Source organism: Aphelocoma coerulescens, chromosome 7 (assembly GCF_041296385.1).
Source record: "Aphelocoma coerulescens isolate FSJ_1873_10779 chromosome 7, UR_Acoe_1.0, whole genome shotgun sequence".
Classification (NCBI taxonomy): domain Eukaryota; kingdom Metazoa; phylum Chordata; class Aves; order Passeriformes; family Corvidae; genus Aphelocoma; species Aphelocoma coerulescens.
Genome location: NC_091021.1, coordinates 34963121 through 34986329, shown reverse-complemented (window position 1 = coordinate 34986329; position 23209 = coordinate 34963121). Strand labels below are relative to the sequence as shown.

The 23209-nt window shown below is 36.6% G+C and overlaps 1 protein-coding gene across 1 annotated transcript in view; it reads left to right on the top strand.

The window, feature by feature from the left end:
* The window catches only part of LRP1B (LDL receptor related protein 1B), a 515105-nt gene extending 492754 nt beyond the window's left edge, over positions 1-22351 (top strand). The window contains exons 86-91 of the mRNA XM_069021267.1: positions 570-674; positions 12071-12147; positions 14242-14332; positions 16628-16772; positions 17809-17907; positions 20300-22351. Coding sequence (XP_068877368.1) covers positions 570-674; positions 12071-12147; positions 14242-14332; positions 16628-16772; positions 17809-17907; positions 20300-20440 — 658 coding nt within the window. The 3' untranslated portion in view covers positions 20441-22351. The remainder of the gene's footprint in view (positions 1-569; positions 675-12070; positions 12148-14241; positions 14333-16627; positions 16773-17808; positions 17908-20299) is intronic.
* Positions 22352-23209: the final 858 nt, after the last annotated feature.

The window sequence follows — 23209 nt, the reverse complement described above, 5'->3', positions numbered from 1 at the left end:
ATGGCAATTTTACTGCACTGTCCTTTAAATCTCTCACACAGTAGCTTGTCCCTGAAGCAGTCGCATCAGGTCAGTCCCTTTGTGTGGTTCCTGCCCATACAAAGCCAACTGACTCCTGGCTTTTAAAACCAACTTGTGGAGCACTCCTCACTGGAGGAAGCACAATGTAGCAGCAGACTGAATGAGTTTTCACTTGGAAACATTGAAATGAATCAATTTAACAGTGGAGTTTTACCATACTGTTGAAATGTCTTCATTCTACATTATCTGTGGCAGTGATAGAGACATACTAAATACTGTTGGAGGCACAGGTAACATGTGCTGCTCTACTTCTGAGTGATTATTTTGTATTATAATAGTTTATTTTCATGATAAGAAAGATTAAAAGTATTTTGTATAATCTCATTGCTGTACTAGCTTTTCAAACTGGAAACTTAGAATTCTTGCAATGTATACATATCATAATTACCCATTAAAATATTGATTTTACAATGACATGCTCAGATTTACTAAAATACTGATTGCTCTTTGCACTTTCTTTTAATTTTTTTTTTTTTTAACCGTGGCAGTTGCACTAATGGAAAGATTGCCTCTACCTGTCAGCTGTGTGATGGCTACTGCTACAATGGTGGTACCTGTCAGCTGGACCCTGAGACAAACATACCTGTCTGTCTGTGAGTATCCTGCATCCTGTAGATCATTAAAATGCCTGTGTGACAACAAATAATAAAATTGTTATGCATGTGTCTGTATTTTTGGTCTCTCTAGGATGAATAATGTGCTGCTTGCAGTTTCAACTTACAATATCTGTTTTCTAGCTATTTCTGTAACCTCATGCTTTGCATACTTTTTTGCAAAATGTGTGTTGAAATTTATGCCTAAGGACTCTATTGTGAATGCATATAGATACAAAGATATATCTTTGGAGACTTAGAGTAATTTCAGGTTTGTTCAGGCAATTTTTTCTGGAACAGAATCTTGAGGTTGCCTGCCCTGCTTCTCAGAGGTGGATTAAGTCTTTTCTCCTACAAAGATGGTCAGAGGTAGAGGCAAAACCCTCCTCCTGATGGCTAGGGAATAGGAAAAATGATTTCTGTGTTATTTCCCTTATGGGGATATGCTCACGTGTCTCTTGTTTCTGCCCTAAACTTCACACTCCCCACAGTGTTGTGGCTGTTCTGGGGTGAGATTGTGCTCTCCCTCCTGTGCCATGGTTGAGAGTAATTCAGGGTGCTTTTCTTAAGCTCAGACATAAAATGTGAAAGAATTTCAGATTCTGTAGGCTAGAAGTGAAGTACTGTTGTAAGAAGTAGAGAAATCTACATTCTACTCCTTTCTTGAGAGCTATGGTGTATCTTCTTTTTTCAGCTGCTCAATATGAAATACTGAAGTAGTCACCTTAGTAAGAAATTGATTTCTTTCCTGCTCTCAGTTACACTGAGCTACCTAGTCATAGTCTTTTTTTAATATCTTTTTTATTCATTTATTTTTTTTTCTTTAGAAGATTCATGTCAGAATTCATTGCCTTCCACTTCTCCAAACAACCTGGAGGTCAGAGCATCCTCCAGGCTGGAAGATAGAATTGGACTCGAGTGTCTCCTTTCCTGGGTGACATAAGCAAATTGTTGCCCAAAGGGATCTGGCACTGCAACTTTGTGAATACAGATACAGCCATTCCTTCATTTTGTTGATATTGAAAGAGAGCTTTATTCAGGCTCTCAAAGGAGGTTCATAAATGCCTAGATTTTATTAGTCTGACCAGGGGAAGAGATGGGCTCCTCCCTGTGAGAGCTGAAGCACTTCTGCATGAGAAAAGGGACACAACTGTAATCAACACGTCGATTGAAAAATTGTCAGTGTATGTTTGCAGTTTTGGGGCTAAAGACAATGTAATTCAGTTTTGCATGGTAGCCCTTATACAGTTGAAAATACGTGCTTTTTTTTTTTTCATTATTATTTTTTACCTGCTTTTACCATTTTTCCTGTTATTTGTACTTCCTTAAATGTCTTTAGTTGAGGGCTAGAGACTGATAAATCCTGGCAAAAGGAGAATGTCACAGCTGTAATATGTAAGGCTCAAATATGACTAAGCCTGGTGATTGATTTGCTAAAAGATCTAGAATGTGTGTTTTGTAAGCTTGTGACTTTTCATTAATTTTTTTCTTATAAAACTGTCATATTCTTTATCAATTCACATGGAACACCATAGCATCTCAAGGAAAAAAAAAAACAAAAACTTTTGTGCTTTAATTTGTGTGTGGAGTTACAATACATAAATGCTGCAGCATACACCAACACCATTAACAATGCTAAAAAAAATGGTCATGAACATTTTTAAGTCCATTGCAATCTGGATCAATCTATAGAAATGGACAGTGCATCTGACAATAATACTTTGAGAGTATAACTATACTTCAGGGAGTATAGGCCCATTGTTTTAAAAACTGTTTGATCAACATTCAGGGGCAAACTTTTCAGTATTGTCAGATGGACCTTCCATGAAAAAAGAATATTGCTTTTGTCTCCTGTGAGTGTGTGCCCGTGTACGTGTGCGTGTCTTGCCGTCGTTATATATAATGCCTTTAAAATCTGTTCAGCACAAGGCAGAATATTTATGTAGGTCTATTTTACTGAAATTCTGCAGATGCTCTGTGGGGTTTAAAAGTCAGCGCTGTGACCAGAAAGTGAACCCTTGTGATTACTACTGTCAGAATGAGGGAATTTGCACTTTAACCACGTTTAATGAACCGAGATGCAAGTAGGTTTAACCTTCCACTTAATGCTGCACATTCTGTGACATCATTCCAGGCCACAGTTCATTGGTTCAAGTCATGCACATTCACATACATTTCACAATATATACTTAATCTGGGGGACCATTTCTCTAATACACACTTACCCTTTGAGAGTTGCACTGATGAGTATATTTAAAAATACATTTGGAGTATGTGTATCGTTAGAGGAAGAAATAAAAAGCTTTATTTTTACTGAATAAATTGGAAAAGAAATGAAAATGCCACTTGGCTTCTATTGCTCGTGTTTTTGAGATATTTTACCAAGCTAATCCTACACAGCATAAAGTTTAGAGAACAGTGATGTTGCTCGTGTTCTATAGTCCAAAACTGACTTCTTATTTCTCATCTGTACAGGGAAAGGAACAGAACAGCTATTTAAGTACAACTTCAGGAGTTAAGTTTGTATTTAGGAGTCTTGTTGTTAATTTTATAGAAATAATTCTGTAAAACAGGAACTGTTAAAAGTATGTGAGCTACATCATAACATTGATTTCTCTGATTAAAAAAGAAAATTGTGTTTGTGTTCTCTACTTCTCTAAAGGACTTTAGGTCTATTTCTTAAAGAGAAAATGTTGGTCTTCATCAAGGAAAGAAACAACCTTAGTCTTTGAAAAAAGCAGATGTACAGAGAGATACAAAACACCTGTCAGATGAACATAGCTTCGCTCAGTGGTTGTGATGCAAAAGTCAGTAGTGAAATCATCAACCAAAGACCTAGACTTGGGATAAAATGTGAAACTCATGAAGATTTAAACTTATCTCAATGCATAGTTTATGAAAACACAGAATGCTGCGGGGATGTGATGTGGGTGTCTGGTGGGTAGCAAAGACAGGGACTGCTTAGGGTGAATAATCTAATTTTTTTTTTAAACATGATCTCAATTGCTTTGTCAGTGCTCTCATGCAATGAACCTCTCTGACTTGAGGTACCATAAATCCACTGGAAGCACGTTTAATGTCCTGACTACTGCTTCTTAGACTTGGAAGAGTATGGAGTGGGTCTGTTGATCAGCAGTGGATGGGACATGGGTGCTTGGAACTTTTTATATCGCCGTGTATCACACTTGTCTTTTCAGAATCATGCAGCCCTAAGAACAGCACCTTGCTGCCTATAAAGTCACATATTGGATGTACCTTTCCTGTTTTTTCTCTCAAATGCTCCAGGAGACACTTGTCCAAGGGCTACTTTTTCCTTAACCAGTCTCTAATTCACAAGTGGGTGATTTTTAGAAGAAATAGGAGATGCTTGGGTTTATTGTCATTCAGCAGGAACTCTGCTCTGCTCTCTCTCACAGCCAGCATCAGCTGAGAATGCAAACTTCATACATAATCAAGCCCTTATTATCATTCAGTAAAGACAATAGAGAATCAGATTTATCTGTTCCAAAGGGCAATCCTAAAGCCATAATTATGCAGAGTAACTCTAAGCCTGTAAGAACAGATTCTCCTTTCAACAACCTGTACCGCTAGCATACATTTTTATTTTATCTTCCTGTCTCAAGGTGTCTTTTTAATGTTGAATGCACTAAATGGCCTAAATATCAGTTGTACTCTGGAAGAAGGAGTTGTGGTTTTCACCTAACCATTTTAGGAATGAATTAAGGCCTTACTGTGGCTTCATATAAGCTACCAAAAAAGAGAAGGTTGTATGAAGGCCGTTTCAATGAATGGTCTGTCAGGGTTTAAAATATGCAGAATATGCTGCTGATTTCTCTTTGGACATCTATGCAATCTAGATTATTGATTCTTAGCATTATTTTTAGGTATATGATGATTATTATTCCCCCCACATTAGGGTTCTTGCCCAATTACAGAGGTTGTGAGAGAATTTCAGTATGTTAAAATTTGGGGTAATGACCTTTGCTGAAAAATGTACCACTTAGGGTGTCTTAAAGTAGCATAATCTTATATAGTTACTGTCATTTTAGTATTCCCATACCAGATTTTTTAAGGATCTCTTTAGTACTGCTCGCTATTGAGTGGGGTCTGTGTGTGATAGTAACATAACAGTAGAAGCATGTGAGATATGTCTAAATTACACCAGTAAGTTCACAAATCAATTGCAAAACAGAATGATCAGGAGATCCAGATTCATGTGGGAAATAATTAAGGAGTGCTTTTTCTGTGTATTTCACAAACTGTCCCTTCCATCTGTTCTATCAGTCTGTCTTTTAATAAATACCTTTATTTATCTCTCTGTTTCCTTCTCACTAATTACCTACCTGAAAATACATTCCTGCAAGAGAAGCAAGGTTTAGAGAGAGATTACACCTCATATGATACCAGTGAAGAGAACTGAAAAGAATTAAAAATTTCAAGTACTCAAGAGTGTCTCTGGTTGTTGAACGGGCAAGGCTTTTATTACAGAATCTTTAGCACAGAATATTGCTCTCTCTCAGCTTTGTTTCTTTTATACCTTCATCATAACTATATATTGCTGTATTTCCATCTTTTTGTTTGTTTTACTATTGTTATTTATACCTGCACATGGATGTGTTCTATTATTATTATCTCCAAATAAATGTGATCAAACCATAAGCCCCTTACACTAGGCATTATAGAAATTTTTATATCATTTTTATTTTTCTACATAACAGAAGACAGAGTACAGCATTACATTAGGTGCCTGTGGCTGGATGTGCTGACCGCTCAGAGGGATTCAAGTGTGTGTTGTTATTTCAGTGTTAGAACAAGCATCAGTTCCTCTGTAATGAAGAACAAGTCATCCTGGAGAGTTAATGAGAAGGCACAGATGCTGCAGGAGCTTGAAAGAAAGTCAGGCTAACAGAGGAAACTGAAAAGTGAAGGGTGGAGAAAGAATAAATTACTTCATTTCTTAGTGGAGAGTTTTGGTCAAGTAACAGGTGAAGGACAGTGAACAACTGGGGAGAGAACAAGTTGTGGAATTGCTTAAAGGTGATAACAAAGTTTGGACCTGGAAGTGTAGACATGGATAAATTACGAAAAATAGCTCCTGCAGGAGTGAAGTAAATAAGAGAGCTCTTCTTCCAGAATCCTAGAATGGTTTTGGTTGGGAGGGATCTTAAAGCTCATCTTGTTCCAACCCCCCTGCCACAGGCAGGGACACCTTCCATTAGACCAGGCTGCTCAGAGCCCCACCCAGCCTGGCCTTGATACTTCCAGGGATGAGGCATCCACATCTTTTCTGGGAAACCTGCTGCAGGGTTACCAAGTTGTTCCTGTCAGCTTTATGTCCAGTAGGTTGGAGAGAGACACTGTGTGAGGGGAGTGTGTGGGGGTGAGCACCTGTGTGTGCAGATGTGTGCATGTGTTTAGGTCACAGAATTCAGAAAGAAAAGAGTGCATTCCTCTCTGTGGAGCAGCTCAAGTGCCTGTGATGCTGTCCGTTCCTCCTGACGTTCCTTTCCTGTTGAAAAATCTTCAAAAATGAACAGTTTTTATGTAAGTGCACACACAGCTTGTACAAGTGCTGCATTTGCACTCGAGTTTATAACTAAATAAACTCATCACTATGGCAAACCTCTGCTCAAAAAAAGGTTCAGGTCCATCCTTAGTCCAGTTGTGGACAAGAAAGGGACCATAGCATGCAGTGCCCTGACTGGCATTTTCTGAAGGCCGAGTAGAAAAAGCCACAGTGGTGTAGAACAATTGCAGGATTGAAAAGCCTGACTAAGAGAAGGCACAGGTAACCCTGAGAGGCAGTACAAACCAGGAAATTTTATTAGGTATCTTGCAATAAATGCTTTCCATATGATTTCCTGGGGTATATTTAATGAGCTCCCCAATTGCAATTGCAACAGGAATTTCACAGGATTCTGGTAGTCCTTTGAGAGCTTTCTTTTTCAACTAAAAATATCTTTGTTATAAATATCTTGAAATTGAACATAATCCGCAGGTTATACCTTTGTATGATAAAAGATCTTTTATCCACTTTGTACCACAAACTAGTATTAGTTCAAGAACTAAATGCAAACAGGTGTTTGAAGAGTGGTTGTCAGAGGAGGAAATTTTAAGATCTTGGGAAAAGAGGAATATGTATCTTTTTCATGGAGCATTTACTAACTAGGCTGTAATGCAGATATCCTTTGTACATGAGTTTAAAATTTTTCAGATAAAACTTGAATTGTATTTGCTGCTGTACATCACTGCTTGGGAAAAACATGGAGTTTTTATCTACCTACTTACCCAGTCCTTTCTCATTCCTTTTTAGTTTTACCATTTCAATCTCTTTCCTTCTGTTTTATTGCTCAGTGTAATTTCAGCTACAGTAGTAGTCACCTGGACATGCTTTTTAGATATTTTCTGTATATTATTTTTAATACTTGTACAGCCTCTGTACTGTACACATATTGCTGTTAGCACAGTGTTTAATGACCCTCAGTTTCTTCTTTTTCTTACCCTTGGGATGAATGAGGCTGAGTTGCACTTGGAAGTTGTTCCTTTACAGGGAACATCATGCAGCAAGTGTGAATAATGATTTGTGTATAGTAATGTCATGCCCAAATTAAAATTCATTTGTAAATCCACATTTTATTTTTTTTTTCATGTATGTTGTGACTAAATTTAAGGGGGGGTTTTTGTGTTCCTCAAAAGTAATTTTTTATTGTTTTGCCTGCTTTTGGATGATGTAATTACCCTGTTCTGAATGTATTGGATTGCAAGGTAATTTATATTTCATTTTCAGGTAACAAGTATAAATTTTCTATCCCTTTGCTTCTACATTATTTTCATTTATGATGTCGAGGGATGCTCATTAGACAAAACTACTAAAATGTGGTCTGTTCATGTATAGAATGATTATGGAAAAGTTGTTACTTGAAAATAATGAAACCCTACAATAGAGGGGAAGATACAGAATGTGCAATTATTGATCAGTCCTGGGGTGGGATTTTTGGTCTTTCTTTGTTATGAAAGTTCTTTACTTTAGAGGGTTTATCAGTGGGTTTAACTCTATTATATCAGTTTCCTGTGTGAACAAAGCATATCTGTAGAAGTATTCCTAAATTTATTATAAGGAATAGTTTAATGATTTGGTTTAGTGCAGGGCTTTTGTCATCCTCTGGCATGCTACAGAGTTAAGGGCAAAAAGAGGATTTTGATTTCTCTCTTTCAATGCAATTTAATGTAGATAGTAAATAACTGTAATCCAGATATTCTCTTATCTTACAAACAGTTTTAATATTAATGATAAGACAAGTTCCAGTGAAATTTTAATGTAAGTGTTCTTAAAATAGTGAGGTTGGATCACTTCATTAATATCTTTTAGTATATATTGCTATGTCATGGCTAAAAGGAAAACCAGAGTTAGAAAATTATTTTGTATAATGAAGAAATATCATTTATGGCTAAGAAGCATTTTCAGTTCCCCTTCCACCTGTTTCATAAGGACTGTTCCACAGATTCTGTTACACTTCTAGGCTAATCTTTCAATGTTGCTGTCATTTTTGGATCTGCACTGGTACATTGAGTTGGAAAGCAGTTGTCTACAAAAGCTCTTTTTAGCTGCATATTATGCCTGCTGTATTACATTTTTATGACAATGCCTGTGGCACAAAGAGGGGGGGAAAAAAAGAAACAAAATTTTAAAAAGATTTGCATACTGCCACAAAATTAGCTTTTTTTTAAACTGTTCTTTCTATTTATTCAGACATTTCATAGTCAAATGGTCAAGTGCCTGTATAACTGAGTTTAGAATGTTGGAGCACACTGACCTGTAAGGATTGTACAGAAAGAGGGGAGAGGCATTTTCTGTCATGAATAGACTCTGTAACAACAGCATGATCAAGCTCAGAAATGTAAATATCTTCATTCTAAACATTACTCACTCCAAGGGCAACACCTTCATAATCTCAGCTGAAAGTTTTTTTAAATGTCTCTCTTTGCAATGCAATGCTATTTCCTCAAAATAGATCATTCCAGTGGCATGGGCATTCTGTACCTCAGAAAGCACTTCCCAAGCACTCATCTCTTTATAAACATAGAACTAAATTGTTACAGAGAGAGCAATAGCAGTTTTATTAATGACCTTGGCAGCAGAAGGTGCACAAACATTATTTATTACATTCACTTTTAGATTTCATATGGGCATCCCCTGTGATGCTGCTGCTCTTTGATCTTTCTCTGGTTCTGCTGGGAGCTGGAGATTTGCACCCTAAGATGTTCTCTGTAGCACCTTGCACCACACAGCTGACTCCAGCCTGTTCTTCACTGTCAACTTCCCCATCTGCTTCCATCTGTATTTGTCTGTGTGTGACTCAAATTAGGCATTTTCACTGTTCTTTCTCTTGAGTTTGTGATGATGTGAACCTCTTGGATGAAACAAAGTGGCTTTATGGGGTTCTGCTTCATTAATACCTTTGGTTTTACTGCAAATGTCCTGTCTGACCGTACAGCCCCTGAAAATGGGTACAGCACAACAGTTCCTGGTAGCAAAGTTTGGGAATGGACAAACTGATGTGCATCAAACTGAACCAGGAGTCAGTTCCCGTGCTAGGACCTGAGCAGTCTGAATTTAAATGTCCTGGTACCAGAAAATGCTGTTAATAGGAACAATTTCTGTGTGAAGACAATTAAAACTGATTAAGATCTTCTCATTTCCCATGTTCCTGCATGAACAGTTGTCCATGTCCCAATTCCATCATTATTCATGTATTCATCAGCTCATGGCTGATTTTCTGTGTCGAATTCCCTTGCAGAAAATATCCCTTTCCCCTGGGCTTTATTTCTTTTTCTGCTCTCTCTCCCAAGACAAGCCCTTAGTAGCTTGCTGGACCATCAAAGGGCACTCATTTCACCTCAAAGTGTAGAAGGAAATGACTGCCATCCTTGCAGCTTCAGTCTCTTTGAAGGTTGTTGGAGAAAGCAAGCATTTGGAAAAAAATTTAAATGTAGTGGCAACAATGTTTTTATGAGACTTCTATCAGATGCCTCAGATGTTTCAATATTGCTGATTTTTGCAATTAGAATGCCAAGATGGGTAAAGAGCTTTTAATATTTTTGCCTTATTTTTTTTCTCTGATTACTGCATATCTAGCTGTAGGTTTTTTTTTTCCTTCACCAGCTGTTGTGGTATCATATCTGCTATAAGGTTTTGAAGAATGTAATTGTACATTTTGCAATTTTCTCATGAGCTTGTACTTGAATGCTCCAGGGTGATTCTTTTGTTAGTCTCACTGTCTTATGTTCTTTAAACTGCTTTTAGGACAGATTTATCATAATGATTCTTATATACAGTGGAAGCATTTGAAATATTTAATATAAATTTAAGATAATTTAACTGCAAAGTTAGATATGTCTAACTCTAAAATAAATTTTTCCCCTTCAATAGTGTAGTATTAAATGCAAATTTCCTGTCATCACAAGTTTTAATCACAAGAGCTGAATCCGGAGCAGGAATGATGCAAAATATCAGTCAGAAATATAAAGACTTTGTTTCATGTTTGTCACATGGCAACAGCTTGGAGCTGAGTAGAATATTCAAAGTATAAAGATATATAGTGTTTCTCTACAAGACTGGAGACACTTATTTGGCAGCTGCATGCTGAAAATTGATATTTTAAAAAGCAAGTTCCTTGAATAGTATCTTAGTAAGGTAAGCTGTTGGTGCAAGCATTTCTATCTTACATAATTACTAAAAAGAGATCTGGAAAGAAAAGGAACAGATGCATCTTCTGAAAGATTAAAATCTTCTGAAAGATTGAAGTGTTCCCCGTGACTTACAGTGTGCTGAAGTGGTGGTAAGCAGGTGGAAAAGTCAGTCGGGTTCCATTATAAAATATATCATTGTGGAGCATGTGTGTAATTACTAATTGGGGCTTCTTTGCAGTGAGGAAACCTAAGTGTGTATTTACCATATTTATTTAAGTAAACAAACTTACTTCAATAAACATGAAGAACTTCTAAATTATAATGCAATTTAGCTAGTGTGTGACAATTTATGAGTCAACTAGCAATAATAATCAATATATAAATATAGATCAATAATGCTTTTAAAACTATCCATGCCTTCCCTCTGTAAAGTTTAAGCACCTTCATTGTGTTTCATGCTAAAAATGAAATTAATTTAAAAAAAAAGTTCAAGCTTAATATGAAACCCAGTAAAGAGATTTATCTGAATGTTGGGTTGTGCTGGAATAGGCTTAGGAGCAAAGAGAGAAATGAGCCAGTCTTCTGCAGTGATCTGCAAAGACAAAAGAGAGTCTAAAGCATCACCAGCAAAGCTGCCTAGGGCCCTTCTCTAAGAATGACACTGCTTTTGGCTGGAATATTCTGTATCTTTCCAAAACTTCTTTTATTATAGAACGATATCAGTTGTTAAGCATGTCTACCTCTAAACTTTGCAATTTATTAAATCCTGAGGAAGGCATCAGATAGCAATAGTTCTTGGAACTGTGTGAGGGTAACGCTTTGTTGCACCTTCCTAAAGATAACTCATGTTGAAATTCATAAATAATTCAAAAATACTTAGAAAAAACATGATTCGTTGCACAATAGGCAACAGAGACAGATGAAAAGTGACTACTTCCTGTCGTTTCCACAAGGGGAGTTTGAGGGTCTGTAGTAAACTTAATCATATTTACAGCAGGTTGAATAAGCAATTGAATTTCATTCAGGTATTTGTTTCTGGTTTTGATGGATTTTGCTGAGTCTGCTGCCATGGACTCCTTGTGTTTGCTTGTATGCATGAAGAGTGTTCTGAATCCCAATTGAAGAAATATTTGCATATTGATATTCACACAAGGAAATTATAGCAGAATAGCTGTGCATAATCCAGGCACCTGGCAACTGGAACATATATTCTGAATATAAACAGTATTTAGGGCTTTCTGAGGCCAGGAGATGATCCTGACCCTTTAGGACAACTCTTTATAGTTTAACTCTCATACCTGCTTGCACACACACACACACACACACACACATATGTGAATATATTTCTGCAAATGCATATCTGGTTATACAGTTCAAAATTTAAAAAGATAAAATGTTAATATACCTTTGATTAAACTTGTTTTAGTGTTCAAGAAATTAGAAAAGGCCTCTGGACTGAAGGTTGCAGTGATAATAACAGGAATCAAATATTCAAAAGAGTAGTTTTAAACTAGAACCCTGCTCTGAATGTTGTCAGTGCCATGGCTGAGTCCTGCTGACTCCTTCCATGAGGCTTCTTGTTGGTTTTGTAGAAGCACTGTTGTCATTCGTGTAGCTCTTGAGAAGATGCTGGTGGTCTCTTTCATGGCTTACTGGGTTAATAGCTGGCATTTATTAACTTTCCCATCTTAATTGGATCCTTTCAGATGTTCAGCCAACTGGTCAGGCACACAGTGTGAGAGGCCAGCTCCCAAAAGCAGCAAGTCTGACAACATCAGTACCAGTAAGTACTTCCAATAACTGCTATCACTTGTCAAATTTGGCTCAGTTTAGAAATCTAAGCCTTGTGATATTTTAAAATATGAGTTTGTGTTGTGAAAAATGCTCATTACCTGTATCTTTTTCTTTAAGAAAAAAACCCCAAATGTTGATATTTCTTTACTTTTTGATTGCCATTTGGTGCTGCACGAGGCAGTCTGGATGCAGTTCTTAGGCCATACACTCCCTGCTCCAAGGGCTAGCTGCACTTTCCTTAAGGAAAGCGTGTCAAGTGACAAGCATTTGTCCATATCAGCCCTGTGCAGGGAGCTAGTGTGAGACCTCTGACCATTTAAATCCTACTGAAAGCATCAAAAATAGAGCTGTAAGTAGTGCATAACTTTTGTATTGGCTGTCTGTAGAAATTTACCTACTGTGAAAATTGTCCTGGAAGTAAGAATAGTTCCTGCCATATTTTTTTAAACATGTCTGTAAGCATAAAAGGATGGCATTGCTGCACTATTGGCAGCTTAAACTGGACAAGGGTCCCTGCAGAGTGTTGAGTGTGCTGCTGGTGCCCTGCTGTATCTGCCTTGGTCACATTTAGCCCAAGTGAAGCAGCAAAATGAGCTGCCCGCTATTCAGGTCAGCTTGGTGCTTAGATGAAACCTTCCCAGTGATCCACACAAGGGAAAGAACACTCACAAAGCTGGAAATAGGCAAAAAAAGCAGGCAAAGCCTGGGTTGCTGCTTCATTTTGAAGGAATCACAGCCATGGTTTGGGAAATGGGTGTTTGTCTTGGGCTTCTCCTAGACCCCAGGCTGCAGGATGGCTACTCAATGGCAACTCTGGCCTGGAGGGATGTTTTTCAGGGATTTTTCCTGAAAGTTTACATGCCAAGACAAAATTAAACTTTTTTTTTTGTCTCCTAAGGAGAACTTAATCCAGTTATTTATCAAATGTTTTTGTAAAAGAGCCTTGTTGTTATATCCTTTACATGCTGAATCTTCACAAGCTGAAGTGAACTCAGGATGCTTCAAGTTATTCACTACTTCATTTCGTGTCTCTGACAACCTGACTTGGCTTTCAATAAGCCTTCAGGCAGAATTCAAAGCATTTTTCAATTCTTTATTTAGACTGTTAATGTAGAGCAGACACTGCCAGAAGCTTTTTCTTTTTAATAAATCAATAAATGTAGCGAATGAAACAACCAGCAATATTTTTGTTTTCCACCAGTTAAGGATTGTGATATTAAAGAAAATACATGCCACTCCACACTGGCTTTCTGCTGGAGTCCTGTTTTTATAAGTCCTTTATTTGTAACATAAAATTATTTGTTGCATGTATTTCTTTACGAGCAGGTACTTAAAGTAAGGCTGAGAAATAAGGGTACAGTTGCTGACCTTATTTTTGCAGATCGTCTCATTTCAGTGAAATTATCTGCCAAAATAATGTGAAGCCCATTTTCTTCTTGCCTGTTCCCTCCTCTCCTTTAACATCACTGTCTGATCTGTGTGCTGTTTTTCTGCTGCATTAAGCATTATTGTAGTTTTTCTGATTGCCTATATCAACATAACAAAATTGTTGGCTCTCAAGTACAATGCAGTAAAATGCAGCAAAATGCAGGAATGCACCAACCATCTAGAAATTAACATTGCTCACTGCCTTTTATTTTCCCACAAATAAAGATAATAGATACCCATAAATACTAATTAATTCTTCAACCAGAGCCAAGCCTACTGAATATTTTAAACTAATAATTGCATGACCTAAACTGCTGAAGACCATGGTGGTGCCACTCCAGTCCAAACTGTCCAGAAATTCCACACATTTTCATGGACTATTGCTGCAAATGAGGGCAGGGAATTAGTCTAAAGTGTGTTGGTATCCAGAAAGAGGAAACTCCTGATTTGTTTATAAAAGTCCTTGTCTGTATGCTCTTATCTGTAATGAAGTTGGGTTTTTTATTGATCAGCATTAAAATCTCAAATTGATGGGTGAAGCTCATCACATGAAACTGCATTGTTGGTGTGGGAAATTATTCTCTTTTAATTAATTTAACTGTTTTACAGCTGTGAAGCCATGATTATTCACTGGTATTTCCTTCTCCTGTTTTAGGAAGCATAGCAATCATTGTTCCTCTTGTTTTACTGGTGACTTTGATCACTACTCTTGTCATTGGACTATTTCTTTGCAAAAGAAAACGAAGGTGAGTAATTTTATATTTATTTATGAAGTTAAAAAAAAAAATCTTTTAAGTATTTTCATCTTTCTGATATAGAAAAAATCACTTTATATGAGAAACAAAATACACAACAAATGACCCAAGGTTTGTTTCTGGAGGCAGCAAATCAGTTACATTTTGGTTCTTGCTGGAACAACCACGTTCTGTTACTGATACTTGTGTTCCACATGCAGTAGATAAAAAAATTGTAGTTCTTACCCACTTTTCTCAATCCTGACAAGGCTGTATAAGTGTTAGTAACTTTATCCAGGCGCTTAGAGAACTTAACAGAATTCATGTATTTCATTGAAACCACATACACTCAAATTCTGAGTATTGTTTACATCTTTGAGTTATATCGAAGATATGAACAATACTCAAAATATTTACTGTAGAGTCCCAAACCTTTTCCTCATTACTGTGTTCCTTTGGTATCTTGCACAGGAAGCCACATTCCAGCACTGAGCATGGAATATTTTGTTCTCTTGAGTTTAGCTGCCTTAGAGCTGATAATGAACTTGAGGACTTGTATTTGACTTTTTGACTTTGGGCATTTCTTCCAAGACCGTGTTTGATGGCCAGGGGAGGCGAGAGTGTTTCTGCTGTATGAGACACCTGAGAGAGCTGCTCCCCTCCACATGTTCAGAGACAAAAACATAATGTTGATGGTGATGCAGATTTAACAAGGGAAGATTCCTGGTAATAAGGACATGACCCACTAGGGAAGGCCTGGAGAGGGAATCAGACAGCAAACCATTTCCTTCAGGCCTGTAGCTGTGCTGCTTGCTGGCCTTGAGCAGCTGTCTTCCTTTCTCCTGGGGCTTGTTACCCCACATCTGAAACCAAGATAATGTCTCTTTGTTAAGTCCTTTAGAAATAAGTGATGAATCTGCTGTTTCTGCAAACGTGGCCATTTACAAGACTATTTCAGTGCTTCAGGCTAAAAGAATCTTTGAAGTTACTAAGGTCTGGCACCACACACAGCATCTCCCCTGAAAACTCTGGTGTAAACTAGTAAGCATCAATTTTTAAAACCTTTTTGTAAAGCCAACAAGATAAATACATTTCCTGACCATACTGTTAGTAATGCTGACCCTGCCAGGCTCCATGGATGTCATAATGAGCCACTGTACCTGAAATGCCAAATTTAGTGGTAGCCAAATCCTGAGACCAGTTGCTGCTCTGTGAATTATTTAGGTTACTGAGAATCACTTGTTAAATAATAGATTTTCAGTAGAGAAATAGAACTAGCCTCAATAAAGGACTTTCTTCTGAAAATGATATTTGAAAACGTATTTTAGAGTTATTTTATCTCTTCAGAGAAGACTGTCAAGTATTAAACTGGGTGTAGTTGTTCAACACTTGCATGCTACTGTTAAGTGCCTATTTTAGGAAATATTTTTTCAATGACATTTCTGAAAAATACAGATCATTTAGTATATTGGATTTCAGACACTGACTGCATCTTACTCAGCCAACAAGAGGACTCGACTGTTATCATACTGACTGTGACCTCCCTATTATTCCCCTGTAATTCTAGAGAACATATTGCATTGGGAAAAAATTACCCTCTTGAGGTTATTTCAATTGCTCGGGCTGAAATCACCTCCTTAGCTAAAAGAAATGGATTCAGCAACAGAAACAATTCAACTCAATCACTTATCTTTACTGATACCTAATTCAAGGTTAGGTATAAAAATAAGACTCTATCTTTTATTAAAGCTTGAAAGAAAATTCAAGTTGAACTTGAGTGTTCCAATAACCACTGGCAGGGAATACAAACTGGAACGATGACAAATTCATACATTTTTAATGCATCATGATGAAACCATTTGCTTGTCCTCAGTTTACAACTGACTTTGGGCAACTGGTTTGAAATAGAAGTGAAACGAATGAGCAAGGGGACATGACTCATGTTCGCTCCATCTTCATTCCTGCAGGGAATCTGCAATGAGTTTGCCAGGCTTTCCTTGCAAGTGAGGGAAATCTGGGAATAATTGGAGGAAGTTGGGGTTGTAGACAGTGAGTTAGCACTTCGTATGGATTCTTACCTCTACAGCCAAACTGAGAAAACCAATAAAATTCTGCTTCCAGCTTCTGTGAGATCTATAGATAGGCTCAGATTGCTACTTTGCTTGGAAAATGGAAGGATTTTATGATTGTCTCTGCAGGAAATGCTTTTTTGTCCTGTTGGTCTTAGAGATTAAAGAGAAACAAAATATCCAACAGTTTGCTTGAAAGTTTGCTAGCTTCTTTTTTTTGTATGTTTGTGCATTACAGAACAAAAACTATCAGAAGACAACCCATGATAAATGGAGGAATCAATGTAGAAATCGGCAATCCATCATATAACATGTATGAGGTGGGCCATGACCACAGTGAAGGTGGTCTTTTAGCCTCAGATTTTACTCTAAATGCAGAAAAGGTAATTTCTTTTCTCTTTCTAGTGGCAAAGCCACTAATTTTATGTCTTGCAAAGGTTTTGTCTTTAAATGTAGCAAATAGAAATGTAGAACAATGACATTTAGATTTAATTAATGAATATAAAATCAAGTTAGATTTCATTAGAATAAATGTCCTGTATATATTAACAGCTGTTTTGTAGTCTGATGCTTGCTGATGTTCATTTTTCCCAGTGCCTGTATTTTATCAAAACAGAGTTAGAAATTAACTACAAAAAGATTGGGGGTTTTTTTGGTCAAGGCAGACGTGTCTATAAGCTGCCAAACCACAACCTGTCCTTTTAGCCTGGTGGCAAATATTGAAAATTGGAAATATATTATTGTCCACCCTCTGTTTGAAGCACGAAAGAGTGCACGCATACGTATGAGACTCACTTATTTCACGTGTGAAAGCTTCCCAAGGCATAAGGAACTGGGCTTCCTGGCGGGGCAGATAGATTAAATGTTTACACAAAGCTAAGTAAGTATTATCATTTCCTTGTAAGAGATGCTGTCACTCCTGCAGCACCAGTGCAGTGATTGAACTCCCTGAGTGATGTGACACGGGATGAGCGGGGTAAAGCCGCGCTATCTTTCCTAGAGCTCCGTAATCAGACACACACCAAAGGGCAGCCGTCGCTCTGCGGCGTCTCTGACAAAGCAATAAGGGGATTACTGATAGCTCTAGGAATGGCATCGCTGAATCACACAGGCAGTGTGCTCAGTGCAGGAGGTAAGCTGAAAATGGAGTTACTCACTGGAGGCAGAGTGGCTGAGCCAATCCTTATTGTGAAGTCTGGCCCTAATCCTTAGTGGAAAAATGGTCATAAAATGCTGAATTTTATTCTCGGGTTGAAGGTAAGAATTTTTCGTGCTGAGGATTACCTGGAAGGAGGTTTTTATAAATGTAGATCACTAAAATAATGTTTTTAGTTGGTGCACTGTTTACTTAGCAGTGTTGATAAGTACACGTGGAAAATGCTCTATTAGCACAGAAACTAAAATTTTCTGTTTATACAGGCCAGATACATAGGGGGAGGGTCCACAGCATTCAAGCTTCCCCACACAGCTCCATCAATCTACCTAAACTCTGACTTGAAAGGACCACTATCAACAGGGGTGAGAAATGATGATCCAAGTCCATTTCATTCCACCACAGCCCCTTTCTAAAGAAAGTTTGTCTGTCATTTTTGCATAGAGGCCTTTTGTGTTCATTTTTAATTTTGTTTTTCTTCTTTTAATGGAAAGAAGAACGACAGTAAATAATACATTTTCTATTTGAAATGAAGGGTTCCCCTCTGCATACAAAATTTCATCCGTAGCCATCATTGTAACATGATCTAAAACTGCAAATATGTCTTTGCAAAGGAATAAAAAGCCAGTTAAGCAATGTGATGCTTTTCCATATTATATAATGGCATATTTATCGTGGCATTCACAGCCATGTATCCTGATATATTTCTTATTTGTATGTAATTACAGGCATTTAGTGAAGTTTATGGAACTTAAAGATGGTCCCAAATAATGGAAAGGAGTGTTTTTATTATAGAGGAATTTGCACATAAAAATTAACAATTTCCTTCTATATTTGCAATGTGTATTTTCATTGTTCTGATTTCAATAGATTTGTATCATAAAACAGTTCCTTCCAAAACATCAGATTTTTTTACTACAACTTAGCATGAGCTTTGCAAACATTAAAATTTAAAATACAAAAGGGACATCAATATGACCTCCATTTTCATGTGCCTCAATATATATCCATCTTTTGTGCCATTCACGTTCTTGCATGATTGTAATATGTTGTATTTGGAAGTTTAATAATTTTTAGTGGATGTGATTTTTCTGATGGAGCACACAACCATGAATTATGAAAGCCAGAATATTCACTCATCTTTAATTTTTCCTCTTAAATTCTGGTCACTCCAGCTTCTTTCTGTACCTCACTGTACTGCCTTGTGCAATCAGTACCACTCAGAGAAGTATCATGAGGCAGAGCCTACTATTACATATAATTTTAATAACTCAGTAAGACACTGCATAGATGCCAAGAGTCTCTGTTCTGTTGTGGTTATCATCCTTAATAATGGTTGTCAATGAAATAAAAAAGTCCTGACAATTGAAATAGAACTAAATTTCTCTTTTCTAATTTTACAAATGCAGAGATCTATGGGAACAGACAGGTAGAACTGAGAGTAGCTTTTTTTTTGCTTTTTTTTTGCCTTTTTTTTTTTTTTTTTAATTAAATAAATGTGGCTCACCTTGTTCTGCCTCCATTCCAGGGAAGTCTGGACCATGAGGCAATCACTTTGTCATCTGTAACAGATGGAATGGGCAGCTTTTAACTCACTAACTGAGTAGCTGTTGTAGCTATCCAGCCTGAGGAATATCTGAATCCTGGACTTAGAAACAGAGTTATCAACAGGGAAAGGAAGAACTAAGATTATAGTCATCCTTCATTCCTTGTTTCCCGTGGGGTACTCAGAATATTTCCAAGTCAGGAAAACCTATGCAGTTCTTTCGAGTTCTTTTGGTTTGGGCAATTCAAAGTTTAGCCACTTCTTATTACACCAAACAAATTAATTTTCCTTTTTTTAGAGCTTGCTGGTGTTCCACTCAGTATCTGATTAAGCAGAGCAGTGCTGATAAATTAGTTGAGGGGGATTTTGACTACAAAGGTGCCCTTTCCTGTTATTATAGGTAAAAGCTTAAGTCTAATTGGATAGCAAAGTTCTTCTAGAGACAATAAAGGCACGAAGTATGAAGGAGGTAGTGGAGACTCGGGGGATTTCTCACACAATGAAGTGCTTTGCAGCATTAAAAATGGACTTGTCCTGTACTGAAGTGCCACTCATTTCAACAGATGTTTTTTCATTACAGTCTAAGCGACCAAAATTGTTGAGAAAAGACTTCTCAATTAGTAACTACTATGATATATTAATAGTTTTGCTGGTTTATTATTAAATTTTAATTTACATTACGAAAGTATTGAATTTTTTGGTCAAATCATGTTGTGTATTTGGGCCACAGAATTCGAAAACATGGTCAGCTATTGATGGGATGCTGATGTCTTAGAACAGGTAATATATGGAAACTGTTGGCTGCAGTTTTCTACTGTTAAACTTGTCACATGGTCTCACAGTGCACCTTCCCTATAAACTCCTTCATATCTATTCTGAAATCTTCCAATGTAATAAGGTGGACAAGTCAACCTCAGAGACATTTTATCAAGGTTTTTGTTTAATTTTCGTTGTCGTTTTTATGGTTTTAATATCATAATATGATGCATGTCATGTCATTGGTTATTTTAATAGCATGTCTCATCATGAATTTAATTTTCAACTAAATAATTAACTCATCATCAGGTTTGCAGACGTCCAGGTATCGATTAAATATGTCCTGTTATATTTTATGTGTACTTGTTCCTGTTTTAACAAAGTCATTTCCATTTCCATAAATGCTAATTTTGATTCAATCTGACTGATCTAATGTTTGCTTAATTTCTCTGCAGCCAACAAATTACGCCAATCCAGTATATGCAAAGTTATACGTGGATGGACAAAACTGTCGAAACTCCTTAGCAAGTGTTGATGAGAGAAGAGAACTTCTTCCAAAGAAAATAGATATTGGGATAAGGGAGACTGTGGCATAATCTGCTGTTACCTTTTATACTCTGTATAAATGTATAAAATATAAGGATTACTTTTCTATGTACCAACAGTATTATAATTGTTTTGGCATCAGCATTACCTCTGTTTTTTATTTGGTTGATTGTTTTCTGGGTTTTTCTTTTGCTGATGACTTTTGACTGACCATTTGTAAGGTATTTTTATGAAAAAGAAACTGCACTACGGTACAATTTACAACAATGCTGCTGAAATAACACACCTTTAAATTTGTTAAAATGGCAAACAATATATTCGTTTGTAGCGTGAAAATGAGCAATCTATTTTCTATGAACTTTTTTGGTTCTACTTAATCGATGAAGATGGTATCTGCACTTTTTCATTATGTAGTCTGGAAGCTGTAGTACAGTGTGTAATTTTGTTTTATTTTAAATGGTGAAAGAATGATTGAATGGTCTACTCTCTTCTTTGTGCCCATTAGAACTTCTCTTCAGATCCTGATGAAGCTAGATAACTTTTCACAAACAAACATAACTTGCTTTTAAATTAGCTTTAGGTTGCCAAGAAGTAAACAAGACTATAGAAGTGAAACATCTAATGATCTGCATGAACACAATGATTATGTTTCAGAAATTCAGTGACTGTACATGATATACTAAACATATATACCATGTAAACAAGCTTTGTATTTATTAAAACCTTCTAGAACATAGTAACGATATATCTTGGAAGCTGAAACCTTACTTGCTGTGGGACAAAGCATACAAACTCCAACAGTCCTGTAGGACAGTAGCCACCCTAGAGCACAAGAGGGCATTGCCTACACATGCTTTACATGTTTATTCACTTAATCACACGCAGTACTTACGGATTAATAACTCCCCAACACATACCGAGCAGTAGGGAAAAAGCCAGACCCCAAACCTAAAGCACACTCGGATGATCACAGCATTCGGTTTTGACAATCACATAAAAAACCCCTCACACCTGTTTAGTGATATTAAAGGATTCAAAAAACAGCAGTTTCTTTAAATTAAGATAAACTGTGGTATTGTGGAGGTAAAACAAACAAAGCTGCATATTAGTGAAACCTTAGCAAAGCCCAAGTTTCAGTAGTGTTCAATATCAAAGTCCAAGGATCAAAAGTGAAAAGCATCAGTATCAATTTCCAGCACTTCTCTGACCTGGTCTGTTTTCAGTTGTTGCTAAGAGGCAAAATCTGACTCACCTTTTTTAATTTTGATGGAAATAAAGAATACAATTACTTTCAGGTTTGAACTGAATCAAAATATTTTATACATAACTTTAAAGGCACAAAAGACGTATTCACACATTACTGTGGAGGACTCTTCCTTCCTCTGCTAGACATGACTGACTTTTAGCTATCATAATATATTAACCTAACAGATTAAATATGTTTGTGGTTGCTCTTTATTCCCTTTGTACAAGCATTACAAAAATAACTGCTGTTTTATAAGAGATTTTTGTTGTACTATTGTGCATGCATACTACCTATTTCTAAACTTTGCCATATTGGGGCCTTTATAAAACTCTTGATTTATGTAATACTAGTGCAATTTTGCTTGAACAATGTTATGCATATCATAAACTTTTTCAGGTTCTTGTTTAAGTACATTTTTTTAAATTGAACAGTATTTTTCATTTTGGTTATAATAGTCATTTTGCCTATGTTTCTACAATGAAGTGTTAAATACTTTATAAAAAAATTGTTGACTGATTTATTTAAATGAAAATCTACATACTTAATTCAGTGTGTTGACTAATTTCTAAATTTAACTTATAAAATGAAAGCTAAAGAAAGAGCAAATTGAAGCAAAAGAACATGACTTTGTACAAATGGCTAAATCCCTTTTCTTAATGAAAATTTTTGCTTTTTATACAAATTCTATTTGAATGTTTTTGCAGCTCTGCACGTGTTTGGGTAACTTAGGTGTATAGCTGTATATTAATGTCAATAGAATTTTAAAGCTATTATTTTTTCTATAAAAATACTGTATTAAATAGTTTCATACCACACAGCTACGATTCCACAGGTTCTGCCTTTGTTCTGCTGACATCATCAGAGATGGATTAGGCCCTCATTTTTTTTTTTTTTTCCACAATTACAGTTGTTATGAGGCATAAGTAGTTGGACATTTCAGAAACCCTACCATTCATTTTCTAGCAGAGAATCTCTTATCTTAAAAACTCAGGTATATCTAAATTTTAATTAGTGGGTGTAGAAGTCCCATGATTTTGAAATCATGAATTCTTACACAGGCCTGAGGAATTTTACTTGTTGTGATGTCTCAGTTTCCCTTCACTGAGACATTTTATTTACTTTACACTTGCTTGAGAGTAAATTACTTTATAAAAAATGAATTTATTTCCTTACAAATACACAGTTGATGTTACTGGAGCAATTAAATATTGGATATTAGATCAGAATGAGGTCATAAGTATGTAGGCAGAATTTCAGTGGAGATACTGAACTTTACCACTGCCATACTTTAAATTGCATATAGGTGTAATAATTCACAAGGGATCTGTTTGTTTGGTTTTTGCTGTAGCAAGGTTCTCCACAGGAACTGTTTCCACAATCCTTTAACAGCCCCAGAACCCCCAGGTTCTGTAGGTGGGCAGAACACACAAGGAGCTGAAGGGTGAAAGATTGAGGACCTGATCAATTACATGTGCATCCTCATACGTTTAGTGAAACGTTTGTGGACAGGAAATTCTATAAAATTTTAGAAGGGACAAGAAAAATGTTTAACTTTTTACATTCCCAAAGCCTT